This window comes from Dama dama, chromosome 11, assembly GCF_033118175.1.
Source record: "Dama dama isolate Ldn47 chromosome 11, ASM3311817v1, whole genome shotgun sequence".
Classification (NCBI taxonomy): Eukaryota; Metazoa; Chordata; class Mammalia; order Artiodactyla; family Cervidae; genus Dama; species Dama dama.
The window spans coordinates 89,862,758-89,883,144 of record NC_083691.1 but is presented as its reverse complement, the minus strand read 5'-3'; the positions used below and the strand labels follow the sequence as shown (position 1 = coordinate 89,883,144).

Sequence of the window (20,387 nt, the reverse complement as noted above, 5' to 3'; positions counted from 1 at the left end):
ATCTGGAACACTGGAGGAAGGGCCCAGGCATCTGCACTTCCTTAAAGCTCCAGATGAGTTAATGTACAGTCTGGGTTGACACCCACGGCTCTGGGATATTCAGCATAACTCCCCCAGCATGTACTGAGCACGCAGGTCAGGGCTAGTGCAGGGTTAGTCACTGTGAGAAGCCAGGCAGTGGCCACCACAGCCTTCCTGGGGTGATGAAGACGCGGCCACAGCTAAGGTGACCCGCTGTCCCAGTTTATCAGGGAAGGAGGAGTTTCCTGGGATGTGGGACTTCCAGTGCTGAAACCAGGGCAGTCCCAGGCAAACTGGACACCCAGGAGTCTCCACTCAGTGGAGACACTGAGCCCTTCTAACATTTCAGCAACTGCTTCCTCAGCCAGGGGCTGCCAGTCTTCAGCCAGGGGCTTCCTAGAGGAGGGATAGAGAATCGGTGGGAGCTAGGCGTAAGCACACAATAGAACTGAAATGGTGCTGATGCCACTTCAGCATCAGGAGATGCTTTTCAGCATCAGGAAATGGTGCAGGAGACTGCTTTTCTCCTAAGAACAGTCCCAAAACCCTTGGGAAACCTGCAGAAGGTGTGAGGCTTCCCCAGACAGCAGAGCAGAAGGGAAGCTGGGCTGGTACAGATCTAGTAGACCCTTGGCTGCAGAAGCCAGGCTAGGAGGTGGCCTGGAGGGAGCCGGGGGCCAGCCCCTCCCTCTCCTTCCCGCAGGGACCTGAGGCAGCCCAGCCCAGGATCCCAGTGTGCATTAGCAGAATTATACCAGGCGCTGTTCCTAGCTGAGTCCAAGAGAACAAGTAGTCAGGGACTCCTTGGGTCCCTGTTTTCAAGTTTTGCATGAAGCTAATTTTTGAGGGTTTCTGCTTTGACTAATGACACCAATATATAGGTTCCTTCTGTACACGTTTAATTGAACCAAAATCATGGGAAAGCCTTTAAATAAGTAATGGGATTAAAATACAGGTATAAAACATTCTGCATTTGTTGGTTGAAACTATGCTCTCCCCCAGTGTGAGCCAAGAAAATGGTTCATGGAGTGGTCCAGACCAGGCCTAGGAGATGCTGAACCGGACCTAGGGACCTCTAGTACTCTCAGGACTGCCCACATCTCTGTGACTTCACCAGCATTGATATTACTTCTCATTAATTCTGGCTGCTTTTCTCCTAAGAACAGTCAAAACCCTTGGGAAACCTAGAGACGGTGTGAGGCTTCCCCAGACAGCAGAGCAGAAGGGAAGCTGGGCTGGTACAGATCTAGCAGACCCTTGGCTGCAGAAGCCAGGCTAGGAGGCGGCAGGGAGGGAGCCGGGGGCCAGCCCTTCCCTCTCCTTCCCGCAGGGACCTGAGGCAGCCCAGCCCAGGATCCCAGTGTGCATTAGCAGAATTATACCAGGCACTGTTCCTAGCTGAGTCCAAAAGAACAAGTAGTCAGGGACTCCTTGGGTCCCTGTTTACAAGTTTTGCATGAAGCTAATTTTTGAGGGTTTCTGCTTTGACTAATGACACCAATAAATGGGTTCCTTCTGTACATGTTTAATTGAACCAAAACCATGGGGAAAGCCTTTAAATAAGTAATGGGATTAAAATACAGGTATAAAGCATTCTGCATTTGTTGGTTGAAACTATGCTCTCCCCCAGTGTGAGCCAAGAAAATGGTTCATGGAGTGGTCCAGACCAGGCCTAGGAGATGCTGAACCGGACCTAGGGACCTCTGGTACTCTCAGGAGTGCCCGCATCTCTGTGACTTCACCAGCATTGATATTACTTCTCATTAATTCTGGCTGCTTTTCTCCTAAGAACAGTCAAAACCCTTGGGAAACCTAGAGAGGGTGTGAGGCTTCCCCAGACAGCGGAGCAGAAGGAACGCTGGGCCGGCACAGGTCTAGTAGACCCTTGGGTGCAGCAGCCAGGTAGGAGGAGGCAGGGAGGGAGCCGGGGGCCAGCCCCTCCCTCTCCTTCCGGCAGGGGTCTGAGGCAGCCCAGCCCAGGGTCCCCCCCTCACAGTCACCCAGCAAGGGCACCAAACTCACTCTGTGGCAAGTCCTCGGCCCTGAAGACCTTCAGACAGAAATGCGCTCCACGGAGGGCCACGCCGATCGGCCTAAGCAGGTTGCTTTCGATGTCCTCCTTGTCTTCAGAGGGGTCTTTTCTCTCCAGCTACAATACAACCAAATCTGACTACTTAATGTGTCCCCAAGCACAGCGTTTTCCCTTCCTTTTCTGAGAGCTCAACCAACACACTTAAATAGTGCATCCTGAAGACAGGCAGATTTCATCCTGCCCACTTGTAGCCTGTGATCTCCAGCAGGTTCCTGAGCCTGATTCTCAGCTTCATCTGGACAGTGGAGACAATGACACTGACCTTCCAGGCTCTGGGAGGATCAACTTCAGTAACGTGTATGTGCACGTGTCACCGGCAGGCACTAAAGAACCACCATCTCCTTCCCAACCCGCCCGTTAAAAAATAGCGCAGAAGTGACAGAGGTCTAGGCTGGCCACTGTCTTCAGTAACGTCTGTTCACTCACCCAGGTATTTACTGAGCACCTAAGCAGTGTCAGCATCATGCTGGGGGCGACGGATATAGCAGTAGACAAGGTGGACAGAGGTCCTGCCTGCATGGCACTTACCATGTCACAGTGAAAGACACCTTTAAGCAAATGAATGTAATAGCATGTGCTGAGTGTTTTGATTAGAACAGTAATAATAAAAATAATATGTATTGATTCTATACATGCTCTCATTTAATTCTGACAGCAAGCCCCATGAGCAGTGGGTCTCAAACTTGGCTGTACATTAGAAACAGGAGAGTCAGTGTCTTCTGGACCGCTGCTGCACATTCCAACTAAAACACAGGTTCTGGTTCAACAGGTCTGGGGTGGAGCCCGAGCCTCTGCATTCCAACAAGTGCCCAAGTGATGTCCAAGCTGCAGGTGGCCAGGGCCTGGAATACCCCACTTTACAGATAAGCTGGATGAGAGTTCACACAGGCTGGATGCAGAACCGGGGGGTTTAGGGAGAACAGAGCAAGGGGGCTGGTAACTATGGACAGCGGGGGAGGGAACAGCATCGGTGGTGTCCCAGCTTTGAGACCTGTCAGGAAGCTTTTAACAAGAGGCTTCCTGTGTGCTGTTTTGGATCTGTCAGGAACCCTCTGGCCCTTATTAATTCCTGAATATTCAGGAATTAAGAGGAGAGGCACGCCTTTCCCGGGGCTGAAGGAATCCAGGCATTTCTCATTACGGTGATAAGTACCCTCTTCCTTTTTATGAGCCATGCAGTAAAAGGTGATTGTTTGCAACTCTCTCTTTGATAGGGATCATCTTGTGTTTTGTAAGTCTGGAATTTTAATCTTTATCTTTGCTGAGAATAACCACCTTGTAAGACAGTATATATGCCCACGCCATGTTGATTAAAACACCTTTGCTCCATCAGAGCTTGGGTCCCCGTGTCTTTCTTTCTTTCTCTCTCTATTTCTGGCTAATTCCTTGGAGCGCGGAGGCCCGCTGAGCTCACTTTCTTGCCCGGGCTTCTAAGACCCTCTCGAGAAGGCGCGCTGCGCCTTCACCCACTCGAGAGGGCGCCCTGTGCCTACATGCAGCAGCGCGAGCTCTAAGAACAGGGCTCTATTGGCTTTCCGCGTAAACCAGGGGATGTCAGCCTCTTTCTCTCTCTTACTTTCTTATTGTCGACTCCAGACCACCAGGTTCTGGTTCATTAAAGGACCAACAGAGACCTGAATGATGGATCCAGGCAGAGGCACCAACTCACGAAGAGAGAGGGCTGACGTGCAGTTTGAGGAACAAAAGATCCACCTGCTGCACTTGGCAGGTGAGGGGCAGAGGGATCGAGGAGAGGTGGCACAAGGCCATGCCCAGCAGTCCACTTCTTGCAAAGCTGCCTGGACCATCCTCACTCAGTCTGCATGTAGAAACCTGCTTCAGAATCCCCGCAGCCAAATTCTCCATCCCAGAGTGCCTCGTGTCACACAAGAGCCCGGGGAGGGGCTATTAATAGCTCTACACTGACTTTCTTCAGCTCACATCTGAAGAAGATGATCACCTCCTCTGCTTTCATTCATCCATAACACTGTTCGTTCCCAGAGGCCACAATCACTGATTGAGCACCTGTTGTGTACAAGATCTGTTACTAGGCAAGAGAAGAGATAAAAGGGTTCATATTTACTATATTGTCCCTGACCTTAAGAAACTGAGTCTCAGCGATAGAGATGGACACAACAACTAACTAAACTAACAAAACATGGGGTGGTGACCGAAAGAAAGACCCATCAATTTCCCTGGAGGACAAGGCAGGCGTCGTGGAGGAAGTAGCATCTGGACTGGGTCTTGAAGAACAAACTGACTTTTGGTCAGCAGAGACAGAGAAGGCCTTCCGACAGGTGGAAAGACAAGGACGGAAGCACATTCTGGAAAGGGTCACACTGACTGGCGTGGCCACACACGGAGTCCATGCAGGTAGACACCAGCAAGTGGCACTGCAAAATCAGCCTGAGGCCAAATGCTAATGGCCTTGAATGTGATGCTAAGGATTCTGGACTTCATCCCGAAAGTAACTGGCAGGCAGGGTGGGTCACTGGAAGATTTTTTAAGAGGAGACTCATGTGATTTGTGCACGCACGCATGCTAAGTCACTTCAGTCGTATCCAGCTCTGCGACTCCATGGACCATAGCCCACCAAGCACCTCTGTCCATGGGATTCTCCAGGCAAGAATACCAGAGTGGGATGCCATGCCCTCCTCCAGGGGATCTTCCCAACCTAGGGATTGAACCTGCGTCTCTTATGTCTCCTGCATTGGCAGGTAGGTTCTTTAACAGTCGTGCCACCTAGGAAGCCCATCACGTGATTGTACCTGGGTTTAAAGAAGGTGATTTTGGTGGTAATGTGGGGGCTAACTAGATTCACAGCAGCTGAACCACATCTTCACTCACAGGAAGGCCCAGATAAGACACGATGAGAGCCTGACCTTGGTCTCTGGCCTTGGGATGGGAAAGAGGAGAAGCGTGCACTGTGGTCGTCACACCAACAAGACTGGCCAACTGTATGCGTGTTGACTGCCAGGTTTGGACTGAGGGATGAGGAAGGATGTTCAGGCCTCTGACCTGGGGGACCAAGGGGACAAGTGCCAATTCCCAAGATATCACCTAACATAGGATGGGGAACAGGTTTGAGGAGTGGTCACCAAATGATACTGGGTTCCCATAGGTGAAGTTAGAGGGGCCAAAGGGACAGGAAACGAACTGAGCATCTGGAGCTGCGAGGATCCAGGCTGGAGATGAGCGATTTAGGAGCCCAGGCGGACAGAGACGGGCTCCTCCACAGATAGACAGATACGCTGCAAAATCTGACTGAGGCCAGATGTTCATGGGCCTTGAATGTCATGTCAAAGGCACAGCAGAGAAGCAGGCAGTGAAATCCTATTGAGCTGCTGAATTTGAAGAATCCATTTAATAAAGGGGGGGGGCACAGAGAATGAAGGGAGTCATAGGTACTGAAGGAGGAGAGAGTTTCAGGTAAGACACGGCTCTGGAATCAAACACTGTGGAGCAGCAGATCAGATTAATGAGAGAAGAGCTCCCGGGACTTGGCAATGGGTGAGGCTTAGGCAGGCGGTTCAGAGAAGGAGGTGATGGGAGGCACACTGAAGCAATGAAGGAGCAAGCAGCTGGGGAAGGACTGGAGAAAAGGGACGTGGGGTCCTCTCAAGAGTTAGGTGACCTTGAGGATGGCTGAAAGGATGATGAAAACAGCTTGGACAGGAGGGGTGAAAGCAAGGGTATTCTGAGATCAGGAAATCCGGAGCGTGGCATAGACCAGAAGACAGGAGCCAGAGAAGAGGCAGAACAGACTGAACAAGAAAGCAGGTGGGGGGAAAAAAATAAAAAAAATAAAAAGAAAGCAGGCGGGGCTCAAACACATGCAAGGGAGGTGGGGAGTGGGAGAGGGAGGGAAGAGGAACTTCAGCCCTCCTGGGAACTTCAGGCTGCATGTACTGCCACTGTGCAAATCTGCCTCTCTAAGGGGAGCAGAGGCCAGAGCTTAGGAAAGACCAGAAAGTTAGGAACAGCCACCATGGAGAATGGGATAAGAAGCGAACATCACACAAGTAAAAGAAGAAGTTGACAGCACCTCCAGGTGATTTCTGCCACCAAAGCTGACCAAAGGGTGGTGTGGACAGTATGTCACGGGGAGGGTGGGGAACACGGAGATACAGCAGCAAACCCCAGGGGCTAGCAAGCACCGAGCAAGAAAGAGGATGGGAGACGGGGACCAGGCTGCAAGAGGCAGTTGATGGGCTGGGAAACAGACAGGGGTCAGGGCTGTAACCTCAGTGAGGAAGAACAACCATTCACTGAGGGTGAGGGAGGGAAGGAGGCAGAAAGAAACTGCTGGCGAGAGGGATTTCTGAGCTCAAGGGCTTAAGGAAAGTAAGATCAGACGTTGATGGCTCAGCAGGGAGGACACAATGGTCTCAGAACAATGGCAACAGGGAAACCTCCAGCAAGGACCTTCCTGCACCAGGGGTAGGTAACAGCCCAGGAGACCAGGAGGAGGGAAATAACCAGAGAGGCAGGCTTCAAAGAAGAAGGTAGTGCTGAAGTTGGGAAGCTGCCGTGGGAAACCAAAAGATGGCCACGCTTCCCATTCCAAAGACCATGGCGAGCTGGAGCCGAAAACACAGGCTTCCTTCTGAGCTGGTCTCAAGAAAAGTGGTCTCATCTGGGAAAAACTAGGGTCTGATGAATGGGGAGAGGAGGAAGGAGCGTTTTAGGAAAGGATAGCAGATTCAGAGATGCCCACGAAGGCACAGCGTCTGGAGAGACGAGCTGCAGAGGAACAGAGAGAGCAAGGGAGACGCCCTTTCGAGGGACTGGTCCGCGTGAGCTCTGCCAGCCCCTGCAGAGCGCCCGCAGTGCTCCCTGCCCTCATCCCTTCCACCAGGGTTTCCTGAGCCTTCATCATCGGCCAGCTCTTCAACCTTGACCTCCTCAGGGACCTTGCCCTCCATCTCCCCATCACATGCGGCTTTCCCCAGGGACTCCACCTCCCCAGCCCTCACCTGGAGACCCGCTTTCCCCCACGCCTGCCTCCCCCTGCCTTGATCATTTCAGTATCTGCCTCACCATTTGTGTATCTGATTTCCAATTTTCCCACGAGATAATCAATATCCACAAGGACAAGTCATTCACCAACACAGGTCCTTGACTTCCGCCAACAGCATCTTAATCTTCCCTCCCCTGCAGCTGCTAGAGGGATGGCCACATCTCAAATCTCCAGCCGCTCAGAACCAATGCTGCAGGAAAACCTTGACCTTGAGACCCTTCTGTAAAAACAGCCTCCATTCTATCTACCTTCTCCAATCCCCCTCACACCACGGGAGGCACTCAACACAGAGCTTGGCACACAGTAGGAGTTCAAAAAAATGTGTGTTCCCAGCCCTTCCCTTTTATTCGTCCTCCTCATCAGCCTGGTCCTCTCGCATCCTCCCTGCCAGGCTCATCAGCTCCCCAGCCCCATGCCTCCGCCAGGCCTGCCTCATCCATGCCTGACAGCGCCTCCAACCACCTACCTTCTGGGTCCCGGCCACTGAGTATTAGGAGGCTTTCTCACAAAGCCTCCAGCTCCTGTGTCTGCTCCGAAATCCTTCAGTCTTATCTGTGTGTGTATGTATGTGCGTGTATGTGTGTGTGTATAAGAGTGTGTGTGTGTGTGTGTGTGTGTGTATGAGAGTGTGTATGTGTGTGTGTGTGTATGTACACTGGAGTATTACTCATCCATTAAAAAAAAATGAAATAATGTCATTTGCAGCAACAAGCACGGACCCAGAGATTGTCATACTGAGTACAGTAAGTCAGAGAAAAACAAACATCATATATTGCTTATATGTGGAATCTAAATAAATGATACAAATGAAGTTATTTACAAACTAGAAATAGACTTCCAAACCTAGGAAGCAAAGTTATGGTTACCAAAAGGTGGCGGGGCATAAATTAGGAATTTGGGATTAACACACTACTATATATAAACAACGACGTACTGTCCAGCACAGGGAACTCTACTCAATCCTTATAATCTATAAGGGAAAAGAATCTGAAAAAGAATAGATATACAGTGTATTCAGATGGGAGAATATGCACAAAAGTATTAACGATGGTTCTCTCTGATGGGCAGAATTATGAGTGACTCATTTCACATTTATGCTTTCCCACATGTTCTACATTTCTCACAATTGCCATGTATTCTTTTAAATCAGCAAAGCTAAAGCTTTTTGTTTGTTCATTTGGTGCCCCCATGGCCTGATGGCGGTGCTTATGAGCAGGACGAGGAATGTACTCACGGGGGCTTCGTCTCCAGGCCCCAGCACACAGAGACTCGCCTTCAGGTAGCCTCTGGCCCCAGCAGAGAAATCGTCGGGATCTGAGAGCAGCAGCCACTTCCTGAGGTAGGCATGTCCTAAGGGAACAACACCCTTGGTGATCCCAAAATTGGAAGGATCCGGGTCTGCGACCACCCCAGACAGCCCGGGGTGGACTCCACTGGGTGTGATGAAGAGCTCATCTACCCAGACATGGGGAAAGGACTCCAGTTCTAAGATAAAAGGTATTTTGAGTGTTCATTCATGTCCAAATCAGAAATGTCAACAGAAACCGCTATCAGAGGCTGCCAAAGCCAGACGCCAGGCCATTTTCCTCCCCTTCAGGAAGGGACCAGACCAAACCAGAGACCAAGGTGTGGAGAAATCCTATACTTGTCATCCAAATGACCCATCCCATCTGGAGGGACCCCAGCCTCCAGCAATCTTTGCTTAGGGCTTCCAGTTTAGCACCCAGCTGGGCCAGCTGAGACCCTCGTGAGGGTTTGATATTCCTGGGGGCCTGTTTTATCCAGAAAATGAAAGCTGCCCTCTCTATTCCTGCAGCCTCACCTCTAAGATCGGACTCCACCTCTAAAGTCTAAAATCCCCAAGAAGAAAAGATGAGTGTCCCAAGTGGGTGACCCCATGCAGCTGGGACCCCAATGCAAAGACCTGCCCAGGAGGATGACAGGGCGACTCACGGGGCTCTCGGTAGATGCTGCCCACGTCCATCTGAAACCAAACAGAAGGGCACAGGTCACAGTCCTGCCAGCAGAGTGTTAAATAAAGTATGACGCATGAAAATTAAAAATCTGATGTGCTAAAAATCATGTTTTCAAGAACATTTGGAGACATGAGAAAATGTTGGTCACCTGTTATTACATGGGGAAAAGGTGGAATGTATTTTGATCGAAGTTTGGTGAAGTATATCTATGAATAGAAAAGACAGAGCAAAGGAAATATACCGAATGGTAACTGTACCACCTCTGGGTGGTAGATGTGGGTGATTTTTATTTTTATTTTTTCATATATTTTATAATTTTCTATAAAAAAAAAAAACCTACAGATTTTGATGTGATGGTAGGGGAAGTTATGCATGTGTAGGGGCAGGGGGTATGTGGGAACTCTGTACTTTCCACTCAATTTTGCTATGAACCTAAAATTGCTCTCAGAAACTACGAAGTTTTTTTAAAATCATGGATTATTTTTATAATTAGGAAAAAAATCCTTTTTTAACCTAACCTTCCTTTGGGTTCTTACAATAAGATTAGAGACTCAAAACATAAGACCCCACTTATTATAGAATGACTCAAGCTCAATCCATTTTTATAAAAAAAAAAAAAATACTGCTTCTCCAGAAAAACAGATTCCATTTTCTATCTGTGACTGCTTCTCGGAGAAGGGGCCATATTTTATTTGGAAAGCAGGAGGATCAAATAAACCTGTGCCCTTTCTTTCCATTTGATAAATTCTTGAAGATTCAAAACTGAGAAAATCAATAAGAAGGACATTAAAACACCATTTGTGAAGATCTCCAGTACCAGCTGCCTTTACGCTAATCTGCTAAACACACCCTATGCTATCAGTTCAAGGTCCTCTGCAGTGGACTGTTCATTTCTGCATGTCTGCGACAAATGAAGGGGCAGGATCACCCCACCCACCCCCTGGACCACTCCCACTTCCGGACCCACTCCACAACCCAGGTGAGCTCAGGGCACTGAGCACTGACTGGAGTCACGCTGGCTCGAGATGCTCAGAATGAGGAAGAGAGCTGCCTAAACTCAGGTCCCACACTGTCTTCCCAAGATGTAAAGACAAATGTGAATTAAAAAGAAGCTGAATTCCCCCTGTCGGAGAGAAGGGGAGCGATTTCCCTCTCCTCTCTTTTGTCTGAACGTTTTCCTTAGAAAACTTGTCAATGTAAGTACTTTCCCTGACTCTTTGAAATGTATCTTTTTAGAAGCCAGATAAGTCGTTCCTCAGCTTTAGGACCCAGGAGTGCCTTTCCCCAGGCTCTCCAATCTCCTGCAAGGGAAGGGGCTACCTTAACCAAATTGTAAAACTACCTCCCATGATAAAAATGCAAGTTTGTTTTCTGATTTTTCTTGTGATGGTCACCTCAATTACCAGGTAAAGTTAGGATGAACTATGTGTACTAAAGGTGCTATCCTGGCCACTAACTTGGGCATTAGTAATTGTTTATTGTTCATCTCAAGAATATGTGTGGAATGGGTTGTGTCTGCTTGGCTCTATAAAAGATTTCTTTCTGTCTTTGCAATCTCTTATCAGATGGCCCATAATACCATTGTGTTGGTTTAATGCTTATTCAGTAACAGAAGTGCTCTCTTTCTCTACTACCTTTGTGAAAAGGATTTCTGGGTTAGGAGAAGATCTTGTTTGGTTCTTATCATCATATTTTTCCCAACACAGACCAAGACGGATAGCTCTCTGAGCGCCAATCCTGCCCATCATCCACAGAGTTTCCTCTAATGTGGATAAATGAGAACTGATTGCTTTCAAAGAGAATAAAGCATTTACCCGGAACTCCCCGATGAGAGCATCTGTTCTGAGGGAACGGGAGTCCACCACCTGAAAGGAAAGACAAACTAAAACTCTGGTCCACAAGTAAACGTTGGCCCAGACAGGTCCCAGCCCAGCTGTTCCTCCTTCCCAAATAGTAACAGCCCACACTCTTGACAGCACTGGCTCTATCCCAGAGATTATTCCAAGCAATGCTTAACCCTCAGGAGAACCCGGCAAGTAGGTACTATTATCATTCCCATTCTCCAGATGAAGAAAGAGGCACAGAGAGACCACTTGTACAGAATCACACATCCTCTCCACGGTATAGGCAGGACTAGAGGCCAGACAGTTTGCCTCCAGAGCCCACACTTCTAAACACTCAACTATACTGCCTTTCAGAGGAAGCAGGGGTGATGGAAAGAGCTAAGGTCCCGTGAAACAAAATCTTGGCCAGAAGCAGACATATAGACAAACAAAATAAGATAAAAATCAAAGGACCACAGCGCGAATGAGTCTGGTACCTGGGGAAGCTGGGCGGCATCAGGGTCTCCCCACTCTGCGGGCGCCTGCATCCAAGCCCTGAAGGCATCTTTGTGCCAGGCGGAATGGGATGGGGGGAGGGCGAGGCTGTGAGCTGCCCCCTGTCACCCAGGCTTGGCTTCTAAGCTTCTCACACACACACACACAGAGCCCACACAGAGCCCCTGATGGCTGGCACGTACCGTGATGAAGATGGGCTCATTGAACAGCTCCGCGGGAGAGTCAAACACATTGAAGAAGAGAGTCTGTTGGTTCAGGGCGAGAGGGGGACAGATGCAGGCCCGCTGAGCCCAGGCCGGGAGGGGACGGCCACCGCCCAGCCTCCAGGCCTGGTCCACACAGCGAGGATACAGTGGGCTCAACCCAGCACCAGGCTCTGGGAATTCAACCTCACGGAAGTGGTCATCTCAAGGACAGGGAGGCCAGCCCCACGGATGGTGGGGGTGTGGAGCAGGGGGAGCCCTCTCTCGAGTCCCTCAGATAACCTCCTCAGGACCGGCACTGCTCTCCACCCAATGCTAGGGCCATAGGCAAAACCTGAGTGAATTGCCAGGCGTCCCACCAAGGCACTAGCCCTAACCCAGGGGCTCCCACCTCATTGAAGAAGGGGCTGTTTCCTTTGTGGATCCGCGTCCGCTTGGTCTGCCCAGCAGCGGTGATCTTGACCACAGGCTTGATGTTCACCCCTGGCAGCTGGCGTCCCTCGATCACCTGGACCCTGATCTGAAAGCCAGGAGAGGCTGTGAGAGGAAGAAGTCAGGCACGCACCCCACCCCCACGTGAGAGTCAGCAATCTCAGGGACCACCCTCACAGCCAGCCTCCTGGGACAGGTATTAAAAAGGAACTAGGAAGAACATTGTAAGAACAGTATTTTCCCACCAAGGTCCTTGGCATCTATAATATCCCACGGTGCCACATAAGAGCTGCCAGGCTGCCCGAAGTAAGCTGCCAGCAGTAAATGCCGGGGCTGGCCTGAGAATCCAGTCCCTGTTCAGTTCCTGCACAAGTCCCATCTCAGACCCCTCGATGTTGATGTTTTTGGGTGACTTGAATACTCCTCACTGACAATTCCCTTAGAGGTCAGAGCTACATAGTGATGCAACCCCACTTCATTCTTATATAGTATAAGATGCAAGACAGAATGTCTGACATTCTTAGAAGTGAGTTTTCTTCATTGAACTTTGGTAAATGAGGGTTTCAAGAACATCTGTGCTCCCAAAGTTACACAAGAGATTTAAGAATATTACGTTTTAAAGTATTAAAGCTTTCATGAAAAAATACAGTGTTTGCTGGTTCTAATTTCTAGCCAGAAATTATTTATTTTAAAAATAAGCTGCTATAGGATATATCATCAATGGCAATGGGAAGAGGGAGTGAGTGATTTTTATTCTCTTCATTGTATTTTCCAAATTTTCTACCAAAAAATATTTTTTTCATTCATTTATCACTTATTTGGCTTCACTGGGTCTTAATTGCGGCATGTGGGATCTAGTTCCCTGACCAGGGATCGAACTTGGGCCCTCTGCATTGGGAGTCTTAGATACTGGACCACCAGGGAAGTCCCAAAAGTTTTTTTGTTTGTTTGTTTAAGGAGAAAACAATAACATGTCTTGTGAATAATAACAAATTATAATTTTGTCTCTCAGGCAATCATGAAAGTGAAAGTATTAGTCACTCAGTATTGTTCAACTCTTTGTGACCCCATGGACTATAGCCCACCAGGCTCCTGCGTCCATGGGATTTCCTAGGCAAGAATAGTGGAGTGGGCTGTCATTTCCTTCTCCAGGGTATCTTTCTGACCCAGGGATTGAATCAGGATCTCCTGCACTACAGTCAGATTCTTCACTGTCTGAGCCATCAGGGAAGCAGGCGAACATTGTGGATTATAACTAAAATTTTTCTGAAATTACCACAATTTGGAACTGAAATATATTTTTATAATTCATTGCATTTAATAACTAAATATTGAAAAAAAATAATAACTAAATATTGAAGTTTCCTGTTTTTAATTTTTAAAGTAGTTCTGAAGTTAGATATCACTTAATGCAATTACATCAAAATGGAAAATTCTGTAGAAAAGAAAAAGAACAAGAAAAGGACCCAAATTAAATGAGATAGATTTTTGGATAAAAATAAGTCAAAGGGTTAATTTTCATAGTTTTATTCTGTGATGAGCTTGAACAAATTCAAACTGCACATGACCTTCAGAAAAATCATGACTATTAACAGGGGGAATGGATAGAGAAAAAAAGACAGGCAGAGCCTCTTAGATTTGGGGATTTTGTTCGAATGCAGATTGAGGCAGTGGGTCATGTTGAGTCATGCTCCCAGGTGACACCCATGCTGTTCGTCACTTTGAACAAGTATTCCCAGCCAGTATTCTGGCCTGGGAAATCCCGTGGACAGAGGAGCCAGACCACTGGCTAGGGGACGTCTGGCTGGGAAAACAGGTAACAGCTGTGGTGATGTTGGTGCTCTGCAGTGAACGCCTACCCTTTTTTTAAGAGTAAAACCAGGGGCTGGGCAGAGGCTTTTTCTAGAGGCCCCAAGACATGGCCTCGCCATCGAACACATGCCCAAGACCCAGGGGAGCCAGACTCCCACCTGAGGACCTGCCCCACGGCTACACAGACAGGTCTTATGCCTCAGAGGCTGCCTCTGGCTGAAGGAGACCGCGGTCACCTGGAAGTCCTGCGGTTTGTCCGACAGCAGCTTTCTGGGTGCAGGCGTGCTTTTCTTCCTTCTTCCCCCGGGGTGGTAGGGGGGAGGATGGGAAGGTGGTTTCTTCAGGGTGCTGGGGTCCCCCGGGCCCAGAGCCCCGCTCTGGTCCAGGAACGGCTCGGCCTCGTCTCCCGTGAGTCCTTGGTCTTCAGTGTCCTCCTCTCCTCCCGTGTCTGGAGGAGAGGGCAGTCATGAGGCTGGGTCCCTCTGGCCCCTGGGTCCCAGCTGATGGAAGATCGGCAGCCCAGCACCCACCTCCCCTGCCCCTCTTTCCCCACGGGTCAGCCAGGATGGATGAGGGAGAAGAAGAGCTTCCAACAGCTGAAACTTGAGGGTGGTCAGTCCAGTTAGCAGGCAGGAGGAGACAGAATGGCCCTGGCCCTCCCCACCATGACCTGCAGGAGGCGCCCTCCTGGCTGCCCCGTCCCGCTCTGGGGAGCTGACGGCGGCAGCAAGTGAGCTGGTTACAGGCGGGAGGGTCGGCACAGCCCAGCCCGCGTCTCACCCGTGGGGGCCAGCCACTTCTTTCCAGAGCATCTCGTGTCCACGGTGCTGTCACTGAGCAGGGACCAGGTCTCGGCCCGGCTCTGTCCCCGGCCTGGCACGTGGGCAGGGCACAGCCCCAGGAGGCGAGGAGGGTGCTGGTGAAGGGAGCCAGCCTGGGGCCCCCCACCCCCACCAGCCCTGCCCTCCCTGCCTGCCCCCGGCCTACACAAGGCTCCAAACAGGTGCCCTGTCTGTCCGGACCAACTTCTCACCACCTTCGGGGCAGGACTGAGTGGCCAGAGCCTAACTTTGGTCAGATCCACCTCAAAAGTGGTCCCAGAACATTTGGGACCCTCGGTCTCTCCACTCTCGGTCACCAGGAGCACCCCTTTCTTCCTCCCTCAACCCCAGTCCGGAGGGATCACCCCACCTCTGAGCTCAGACACTGCCAAGTCCAACAAGAGGGGCCCCGCTCTGCCTCCCCCACCAGGAGCCCCACAAGGGCCCCAGGACAAGCTCAGGGTGCACCCGGGATGGGCTCCCTTCACCGAGGGAGAAATGCTGGAATCTTTCCCAGGGGCAAGACCCCCCAGCCCATCTGTGTGCCTCCCGTTCACTCCAGCAGGCTGAACTGCCAGGCCCCCCCGCCCCCCACTGACAAGCCAGCCACCCTGGGCTGGGTCCTCACTTCACAAGAGAAGTAAGTCAAGGGCAACCTTGAGACTTAGCCAATTCAGTCTGCTCACTTTTCACAAATAATAAACTGTAGGCCCAGGGAGGGAATGACTGGCCCAAAGTCACACAGCTACTTGGTGTCAAGGCAAGACGGGAACTCATCCCCTGACTTCAGCTCAGGACTCTCAGGGAAAGTCCAACTCTTCTGTCACATGTCATTGCTAAAGGCCTGCAGAGTGCTGGGCGGGGAGGCACATGGCTCTGGGGAGTGGGTGGGGCTCAGGCATCTCCTAGGATAGACCTCCTCCCCAGCACAGGCCCGGCCTCTAAAATTCCAACCTCTCTGGTGCTGCAGAGGGCCAGGTACCCAGCGCCCACACAACACCTTCCTTGAACAGCCGGCGCTGGGAGGACATCCTCATGCTAATCCTAGTGGCACCTAGGGGCATGCCTCCTGCTCCTTTATTTCGTAAGACAGAAGTCAGTTCTCCAGACTCCCCACCCACCCACGGCCTCCCTTTGCCAGGCCTGGGCAGCCCCCAATCTAGGAAGGCACCCCCTTCCCAGGCTCAGGTGCCACCACTAGGCTTATTCTCCCGGCCCTGCCAGGGTGAGGGTGGGCTCCTCACCAGCCACCATATCCATGTCAGGCAGAGTCGGGGAGGGTTCCAGAGGTGTTAAGGGTGGGAAGGTGGGCATGGCTCCAGGCAGCGGCGTGTAGGACACCTGCAGGACCAGTGAGGCCTGGAACAGATGGAGGTGAGAGGGCAATGAGTTAATGTGTTGGCCTCTGACCACCACCCTCCAGCATCCTTCCTGTTCCTTTATCCCTGTTCCTTTCCTCCAAACCAGGAATGGAGTCTGGTTTGCAAGAGACGGCAGCAAAGCCACCCTCAGGGGCTCATCAACATAGTCACATGGTTCGGAGCACTGAATCTGGAATCAAGTTCCACCACTCAGAAGCTGGGTGACTTTGGCAAGATCTGAAATGTCTCTGAGCCTCAGTTTCCTCATCTGTAAAATGGGGGTAGTGACAGCAATAGCACTTTCGGCATAGGGTCAAATGAGGATTAAATTAGTGAACTGAATGTCTAGCAAGCTTCTCTAAATGAATCAGCAATTGAACTTCACCTGCAGGATTTTTCAACTCTCAGCTTAGGCCCATCTTCAGAAAAAAAGCTCCCTTGGCCACTCTGCTCAGTTAAGGGTCTTCCCCTGATTCTCCACAGACAGCTCAGCCTCTCTCTGCTCAGGCCCCAGATAGCACTGAAAGGATGAGGCCCTCTTTCCTCCCAGAAGCAACCCCCAGATGCTCTGGCTTTGACCAGCGAGGGGGGAGTGACCCATCATGCCATTCACATGGACGGGGGAAGGCTGCCTTAGGCTCCCACCCCATCCAAGCCCACCAGGAGACCTACACCCTTCAAAGGGTCTGAAGGAAAGGTACAGCCACAACAGGTTCTCCAACCTTACTGCTCCCAGGCCAATGGAGGCCTGACCAAGCCTTCCCTGGTCCAGCAGGCCTCCTGGGGCAGCCTTTTAATCCATGAAAGTAAGAAAAACTCCAAAGCATGAAAGTTTCAAAAATTACAAAAAACTTTTTTTAAAAAATGTAAAAGAAAATAAATTGCATAATCCCACCATTATGCACATTTTTATATAATTCTCTCCAATCTTTTCAAATGAATAATGTTCAGCTCTGCTATACATCAAATATTTTTCTTTTACTTCATATGAGACAATAAGCATTTCCCCAAATTTTGATAAACCCTTTATAAACATAACTGTTAATGATACATAATATCTTCTGAGCAACTCAGTGTAACTCACTAGGCAGCTATCTCTGCTGAGTAATGTTAGGGATGTCCGGAAACCCTCGGAGCGAATCTTGATCCTGAGATGGAAGGCACTCACAGTCCTGGGTGTATCCAGCTCCGGAGCTTGAACCCTTTAGGCTGGGGCCTGGACTTGGGCAGCCAGGCTAAGGGAGGGCAGGGCGGGGGTGTGTGTGGTGGGTGAGGAAGGGTGCTCAGAACACTGAGGAAGGACTCTGGACCCAGGTCGCCATCCCAGGAGACCTAGTAGGAGACCCAGCAAGGCCATGAGACCTTTAAGTCCCAGATCCAAGGCACCGTCCTAACGGCCGTGCAGGTTCCTGAATCACCACCAGGTGTCGCCACTTGAGCGGCCAGCGCGCCCCCAACCCCAAGCTCCAGCGACATAAAGAACAGCCGCTCAGGCGGCCCCGGATAACCAGACCCGCCCACAGCAACGCCCATCTCCCAGTTCAGGAGAGTCTCCCAGTCTCCCAGGAGACTCCAGTTCAGGTCTGGGGTGGGCCTGGGAAGCTGCGCTTTTCTACACTTCATCCAAAGGCAATTTGGGCTCTTCGGAGCAGTAACAAATTGCAGGGTTAGGCCAGAGAAAGTAGATGACCCAGGAACATCTTTTTTGTGCCAGAAAACAAGGAAATATTCAAAGAACTATAGAAACATGCCAAAAGGACACAGAAACCTTTTGACATGTTTTGCTATCAAGCGTTTCCACAGGCTAAATCTGGGACAATTTAAACATGAAAATAAATGATGATGGTAACAGACTAAACGTGTGAATAAAATAGGAATATATCAACCCATATAGAAATAAATGAATAAATATGACAGGAGGACACTTTTCCTTATAGTGGAATGCCAGATGATTAATGCAGAAAAAAATTAACAATTGATTTAAGATGTCACCATTTAGCAAGCATCAAAGCAACAATCCAACCAAGAAATAATAGTGAGTGTTAAACCTGCTGGATAAACATTAGATACGGAACAAAGTATTTAGAGTCACAAAGCACCTTCCCCCTGCCCCCAAATCCTTACTTATTAGAAAGGGGAATGGATGCATGATTGGCGGAGAAACCCAGCAAATGCCAGGTGATCAAATGATCCAGGGTAATCACACAGAAATTAAACAAATCAAAATCGCGCCACTCTAGGACATGATGGGAGCAGCACAGCATTGCGGTGTTCTATTCCTGCCAAAGATGAACAATCTAAATCTAATTGCAGGTGGATTCTTTACCAGTTGAGCCTCAAGGGAAGTCCAAGAATACTAGAGTGGGTAGCCTATCCCTTCTCCAACGGATCTTCCTGACCCAGGAATCAAACGGGGATCTCCTGCATTGCAGGTGGATTCTTTACCAACTGAGCTATCAGGGAAGCCCAGTCAAGAGGAAACAGCAGGCAAATATGAACAGGAGGCTATCCTACAGGACAACTGGCCTGGACTCCCCAAAGTCTGGAGGTGACAAGGTTATGAAAGTCAGACTGAGGAACTCTCCCAGGGGGATGGAGACTAAAAGAAATGGAAACGACTAACAACACATGATCCTTAATTGGATCCTTTTGTTATAAACGGCGCTGTTGATAAAACTAATAAAACTTGAATGAGAATCTGTGGGTTCAACGGTAGTGTCATGTCAACATTAATTTCCTCATTTTGAAGGTTTCATTGTGGTTATGTAGGAGAAAGTCCTTAATCAGAGAAAATACATACTAAATTCAGGATGAGGAGTCAGGATGAGGAGTCAGGAGATGGAATCAAATGGCTTAAAACAAAATATTCTTTCAACTACTCTTGCAGCTTTTTGCTGAATCTTACATTATGTTAAAATAGAAGGTTCTGAAAATGTGAGAAATTTTCTTCTGCTATAACCATGGGAATCTCATTTGGCAGAAATGAATGAAGCCCCCCAACATGCGGTGGCTGAGGGCTTCTGACCCTAGCACCAGATTCCTTTGAAGAACACCCCTTCCTGTTTCTCAGGGCTCACCTTGCCCAGCCACCACCCTTCACCACCGGGGGCTTCCTGTGTATCATCTCTGGGCAGAAGTGGAGCCATGTGAGTGTAACTGCTCCGCGCTGTGGGCTGGGTGCCATTAGCACCGAGGCTCAGGGAGGAACAGTAGCCTCTGAATCCCAAGACCATCCAAGTAACCCCTCCCCTCCTGGAGTTTCCTGAGCATCAGATCTCCACATTGAGAGCCCCCACCAACCTCCTGAAGACTTAGCAACATGCCAGTGGCTCCAGGCATGTGAACAGACCTCGGGCACAAAGCCAGTTCCATCTTTTACATGCCCATCAAGGAGCAACAGGAACATTCCTTACAGCTTCCAAGGATCTAGAGCCCAGGATCTAGAATAGATCTCACAGTAGGGGGCAAGATCCAGGGTCCACTGCTTCATGCCCAGGGCTGGTTAATTCTGGAGACCTCTAGCTCTATTAAGAGTTAAAGGAAATGGGGCCTGTCTGTGGGCCTCACTCAGGGTCAGGACCTCCCACCCTTACTGGGACATAATATCTCATAACCTGTCCCCTTCTCCAGACATAATCAGAGCTGAGATTCTCTTTCTGTGGGATATATGCGAGCCCCATGCTCTCCTAGACAGTGACCTTGGCCCACAGCCCCCAGTAGGACCCTCTTTAAGGCCCTCAATATCAAGGCACTCAGTCTGCCAGCCCCGTCCCTCAGCTCCTCAGCCCCAGCACCACCACGCATGCATCCTGTCACAAGGCCATTATCAGTCAGCCGTGTGTCCATCAAAGCATGCTGCCCTGGAGCAGGTAACCTCAGTCACCCATATCTGCCATCTGGGGCTCATAGTCAACAATACCACAGAATTCTGGAAGGTCCTGTCTGGCCCCCAGGCTAAGAGGGTCCAGGAAACCAGGACACCAGGAAAGGCAAAAAGACAGACAACCCCATCAGATCATCCTGCAGGTTATCGGCCCCAACTCCCGGGTCCTTCGCCTGCCCTGCCATGGTCAGCCCCACTGCTCACCACCTCCTTCCTGGGCCACAGCTCACCAACACTGAGCTTAGATAGATCAACCCCAGACCCACCCAACCCCACTGCTCCCAACACACCTCACGCGCCTGGATCACATTTACCTTTCCCTCGGACTACACCCAGAAGCTGGCAGGCGGGTCAGATGTGGTCCTGAGCTGAGGCAGGGGTGGTTGGCGGCATCTTCAGTCACTTGAAGGATACCCAGGGATTCACC

General features: G+C 50.1%; 1 protein-coding gene across 23 annotated transcripts in view; it reads right to left on the bottom strand.

The window, feature by feature from the left end:
• DYSF (dysferlin) overlaps positions 1-20,387 on the bottom strand; it is a 220,204-nt gene that overhangs the window by 147,777 nt on the left and 52,040 nt on the right. For 12 of the 23 annotated variants that reach the window (XM_061155676.1, XM_061155683.1, XM_061155686.1 and 9 more), the window contains exons 5-13: positions 15,961-16,075; positions 14,676-14,768; positions 14,132-14,343; positions 12,043-12,171; positions 11,631-11,693; positions 10,924-10,974; positions 9,087-9,117; positions 8,368-8,483; positions 2,044-2,170 (exon numbers count right to left, since the gene is read on the bottom strand). In XM_061155676.1, coding sequence (XP_061011659.1) covers positions 2,044-2,170; positions 8,368-8,483; positions 9,087-9,117; positions 10,924-10,974; positions 11,631-11,693; positions 12,043-12,171; positions 14,132-14,343; positions 14,676-14,768; positions 15,961-16,075 — 937 coding nt within the window. Of the gene's footprint in view, positions 1-2,043; positions 2,171-8,367; positions 8,484-9,086; positions 9,118-10,923; positions 10,975-11,630; positions 11,694-12,042; positions 12,172-14,131; positions 14,344-14,675; positions 14,769-15,960; positions 16,076-17,161; positions 17,226-20,387 lie in introns of all 23 variants that reach the window. The other 11 variants (XM_061155688.1, XM_061155693.1, XM_061155695.1 and 8 more) reach the window with 2 other exon arrangements.